The sequence below is a fragment of the Babylonia areolata genome, chromosome 4 (genome assembly GCF_041734735.1).
Source record: "Babylonia areolata isolate BAREFJ2019XMU chromosome 4, ASM4173473v1, whole genome shotgun sequence".
Taxonomy (NCBI): Eukaryota; Metazoa; Mollusca; class Gastropoda; order Neogastropoda; family Buccinidae; genus Babylonia; species Babylonia areolata.
This window is the reverse complement of record NC_134879.1, coordinates 14,237,880-14,242,879: the sequence shown is the minus strand read 5'-3', so window position 1 is coordinate 14,242,879 and position 5,000 is coordinate 14,237,880. Positions and strand designations below refer to the sequence as shown.

Here is a 5,000-nt window from a genome sequence, read left to right as displayed (position 1 = left end):
ATCAATCAATAAAAAAAAGAGAGAGAGAGAGAGAGAGAGAGAGAGAGAGAGAGAGAAGAAAAAGAAGAAGAAGGAGAAGAAGAAGAAGAAGGGGCAATGGCACTAACCTGAAGAACATGTTATCCCCAAGAACATCGCCCGGCATGATGAACCGGCTCTTGTAGTGGGAGAAGTTGCTGGAACATAGCGACACCTTCACCAATGGCTTCTGATCTCTCTCTCTCCCTCTCCCGTCTCTCTCTCTCTCTCCCTCCCCCCCCCCGTCTCTATCTCCCCCCTCTCTCTGTGTGTCTCTTTCTCTCTGTCTCACTGTCTGTCTGTCCCACTCTCTCTCTCGTATCTCTCTCTCACCCCCGTCTCTCTCTCTCCCCTGTCTCTCTCTCTCCTCTATCTCTCTCTCTCCCGTCTCTCTCTCTCCCTCCCGTCTCTCTCTCCCCCCGTCCCCCCCCCCCCCCGCCTCTCTCTCTCTTTCTATTCCCCCCCGTCTCTCTCTCTCTCCCCCCATCTCTCTCTCTCCCCCCGTCTCTATCTCTCTCCCCCCCTCTCTCTCTGTGTCTCTTTCTCTCTGTCTCACTGTCTCTGTCTGTCTGTCCCTCTCTCTCTCTCGTATCTCTCTCTTTCTCTCACCCCTGTCTCTCTCTCTCTCCCCTGTCTTTCTCTCTCCCCTATCTCTCTCTCTCCCGTCTCTCTCTCTCTCTCCCCGTCTCTCTCTCTCCCCCGTCTCTCTCTCTCCGTCTCTCTCTCTCTCTCTCTCATCCATGTCAATAGTTTAATTAAGCTGATAGAAAAAGAAAGCTACTGTTTCCATGAACTCGAGAAAATGGATGATCGAGCGTCAGTTTATTTGACTCCAAACATGTTTCTTTTCTGGTCTATTTTGTTTCTTTATTTTCGTCATTATTGTTCAGACTGCACCCCCATGTCATAAGAGCTGTATGACTACTGACATTAAACCTTTCAGTGTTCAGTGATCTCTCTCTGTGTCTATTTGTCTCTCTCTTTCTCTCCCCTCATCTCTCTCCCTCCTCTCTGTATCTCCCCTCCACCTCTCTCTTTTTTTTCTTTTTCTTTTTTTTTTTGGGGGGGGGGGGGGCGAGGGTGGCTTGGGGGGGGGTTGTTTGTTTCTTTTGTTTTTTGGACGCGGAGGGGTGGGGTGGGGTGGGGGGGTTGATCTTTTTCCTTCATAATATGATGTTTGCATCAGGATTATGTAGATGTGCACATGTTTAAATGTGTATGTGAATGTCATGTCCTTATTTCTTCATCTCTTTGCTACTTTGTGGATGTTTTGATTCATTTTCATTTTCCATTTGCCCTGAGGGCTGGATGAAAAAAAAGCATATGTATGCTTATTCCACTTCCCTCAATAAAAAAAACAAAACAACTTCGTTCGTTCGTTCGTTCGTTCGTTCATTCGTTCGTTCTCTCTCTCTCTCTCTCTCTCTCTCTCTCTCTCCTTTTCTTTTCTTTTGTTTTTGCAACCACCTGTCACTCTTTCCTAGTACCCAGAAAACTTTGTTCCCCATGACTTTTTTTAAATTTTTTTAATTTATTTATCTTAATTTACTAATCACGACATAAAAATACAATTTTTTTTCTCTCACTTTGCTCGAGTGCAATGTAAACTTCTTCTTCGGTTTCTTCTTCTTCTTCATCGTTCGTGGGCTGCAACTCCCACGTTCACTCGTATGTACACGAGTGGGTTTTTACGTAAATGACCGCCCCCACCCCCCCCCCCCGCCCCCCGCTATGTAGGCAGCCGTACTACGTTGCCGGGGGGTCAATGTAAACTGATTACGTAGCGTATCAATATCCCCCCCCCCCACCCACCCAACCCCTCCTCTTCTTTCCATTTCCTGTCTTTCCTCAACCAACTTTCCTTTTCTTATTATTGTCATTTATCATGTTCACACTCCATAAACCTCGTGTTTTTTTTTTTTGGCATTCTCTTTCTTCCCCTTTTTCCCTCTTCTTTTCTTTTCTTTCGTTTCTTTCCTTTCTTTCTGTCTGTCTGTCTATCGGTCTTTTCCTATTCCTTTTTTTTTCTTCTTTTTCTTTCTTTTCTTCTTTGTTTCGTTTCTTCATTTCTCCCCACCTTTTGTTTGTTCCTTTTTTTTATTTTTATTTTTATTTTTTATTTAGTTTTGTTTTCTCTGACCTTGTATTGTTTTCCCCATTCCTTTTTCATACCCTCCTTAAAAAAAACAACAACAACCTCCTGTGCATGCTTTGCCAATAATTCATTACTTGGACACAATATCCTTTCCAGACGTTCAACAAGCAACTGCCAAGTGCACCTTCTTTTCTTCCTTTCTTTTTTTTTCTTCTTTTTTTTCTTCTCATCATTATTCTCATTTATCATTGTGTCGTGAATCAATCTCAACTCTTAGCAGTACATTATTCGTATTACTTCAATACCGCGGTAACTCAAATATCGATTTTTGACTCACTTGTGTAAACAAAGTGAGTCTATGTTTTAACCCGGTGTTCGGTTGTCTCTGTGTGTGTGTGTGTGTGTGTGTGTGTGTGTGTGTGTGTGTGTGGGGGGGGTCTGTGTGTCCGTGGTAAACTTTAACATTGACATTTTCTCTGCAAATACTTTGTCAGCTGACACCAAATTAGACATAAAAATAGGAAAAATTCAGTTCTTTCCAGTCATCTTGTTTAAAACAATATTGCACCTCTGGGATGGGCACAAAAAAAGAAAAGAAAAAAAAAAGAAGCCTAATTATATGCAAACTGCATTTACTGTTATATTTATATCTTTTGTATTCTCTAAACTTGGCACTTTGATCTGATATTCTGACCCAACAACAAGAGCAGTCATTATTATCATTTTTTGTTCAAACAGGAACTTCTTTCGCTAAGCATGGAAGTTTTATTTATTTTGCAAACGTTTTTGGTGCAGACAGTAAAAAAAAGGGAAATTACTCTGTAATTAATGCTAGGGGAGTTAATTTGCTTTAACCTGATCTTTCTCATCTTAAACATTACATTTTGAAATTATACTCAATACATAAAAAGCTTGGATATTTTTTTAAAGGGTATCACAAGTGAGTCTTGAAGGCCTTGCCTCTCTTGTTTTATTTTTTTATTTATTTTTTTTTGGTTTGTTGCTGAAGCACCAGTTAGTCGTGACTGTGACAAGAAAATGAAGGACGATGAGAAAAAAAAACCCCCAAAAAACCCAGTTAATTTCATCAGTGTCTGTACAGCCAACCCCCACATCTCTTTTTCAAGTCCCCTCAGACACACACACACACACACACACACACGCACGCACGTTCGCACGCATGTCAAGTCACGTTAATGGTACTTTTTTTCCTTTTTTTTTTTTTTTTTTTTACACATCACAAGACAAACCTCTTTCTTTCTTTCCTGAAAATAAAAAGTAATAAAGAATTTTGCATTTTTATCATAGCTGAAAAGTAGGCTAGATCATTCTTGTAATAACCCCTATCTCAGAACGCTAAACGTTTGGTTGATATGACAATTATTATGCTGAATTTACTCTTCTATTTCTTTTCTTCAGGGTCGGTTGGACCGGACAGACCAACCAACCAACCAACCCAACAGACAGACAGACAGACAGACAGACAGACAGACAGCCACTCACAATGCCATCTCGTGGTTTCCAGGGCAGGTAAGGTAAGGGATGTAGGCAGCAATGGGTTCGATCTGTCTCATGAACTCATCGCCCACCTCGCCGTTGTCCTGAACACACAGCACAAATTGACTCGGTCAAAGGGAGGGGAGAGGGGGGGGTTCAAACCAAATCACATCTTCTTCTTTCTTCTTCTTCGTTCGTGGTCTGCAACTCCCACGTTCACTCGTATGTACACGAGTGGGTTTTTACGTGCATGGCCGTTTTGTTTTGTTTTTACCCCCGCCACGTAGGCAGCCATACTCCGTTTGCGGAGGTGTGCGTGCTGGGTATGTTCTTGTTTCCATAACCTACCGATCGCTGACATGGATCTTTAACGTGCAGAGGGGAGTGGGGGGGAGGAGGGGTGGGGGTTCAGGCACTAGCAGGTCTGCACATGTGTTGAACTGGAAGACCGGAAAAAAAATCTCCAACCTTTACCCACCAGGCGCCGTTACCGAGATTCGAACCCGGGATCATCAGATTGAAATTCCAACACTTTAACCACTCGGCTATTGCGCCCATCAAGCGAAATCATGTCATGGTGCTTACAGCCTCACCGCCACAAGGCTTTCGCCACGTTATCATCTACTTCAAGTCAAGGGTAAAACAAAAGTACATCAAAATTCATCACTGCTTTAAGCATTTCACTCAAAAAAGTTTGTAAACCTTCCAGAACTGGTCAAGGGGGGATGGGGTGGTTGTTACAAGGAAGGATATGATATGACAGTCGTGTTCGACTATGACCATCAGAACAGCAGAGGAGGTAACTGCTGCCCCGACTATCTGGGCCAGAATTTGATTCTAGTGGACAGCGTCTTGCCCAAATTACACCCCGAACTCTTTCGGCTTTGGGAGGAGGAGGGGAGGCAGCTATATACAGTGGTGCAGCAGACATAGGAACCTTTCTCTCTTTCAGCTGATGATGACGCTCAAGGCAAACAACAACAGCTTAACCCCTTGATTGCTGAACCCTGTAGGCCTCCCAGGCAACGAGCGTGCAGACCACCTTGCTAAGGAAGGAAGCCAGCTCACACAGCCAACCATTCCTGCCACGTATGAGGAAGCAAAAACTCTCCTCCGCAGCAGATTCCGAAGAGGCTGGGTCACCCTGAACGGAGGCTACCAGGCACACCAGGATCCCATCAGGACACTGGAGAGGAGACACCAGACTACCATCTACCGCCTTCGCACAAGACACTGCAGCCTCCAAGCACACCTGAAGAGGATTGGAGTGGCCAGGCTGACCAGACCCCATCCCATATTCTCCAAGACTGCTCCCTGTATGAGAAGATGCGGCAGCAGCCCTGGCCTGGGGGTGCTGACCTCAACACCAAGCTCTGGGGGACGGCAGCCG

The 5,000-nt window shown here is 44.3% G+C and overlaps 1 protein-coding gene across 1 annotated transcript in view; it reads right to left on the bottom strand.

Annotated features, from left to right (window-relative positions):
* LOC143280881 (acid phosphatase type 7-like) overlaps positions 1-5,000 on the bottom strand; it is a 37,578-nt gene that overhangs the window by 14,677 nt on the left and 17,901 nt on the right. The window contains exons 5-6 of the mRNA XM_076585627.1: positions 3,617-3,714; positions 108-176 (exon numbers count right to left, since the gene is read on the bottom strand). Of these exons, the coding sequence (XP_076441742.1) occupies positions 108-176; positions 3,617-3,714 (167 nt within the window). The remainder of the gene's footprint in view (positions 1-107; positions 177-3,616; positions 3,715-5,000) is intronic.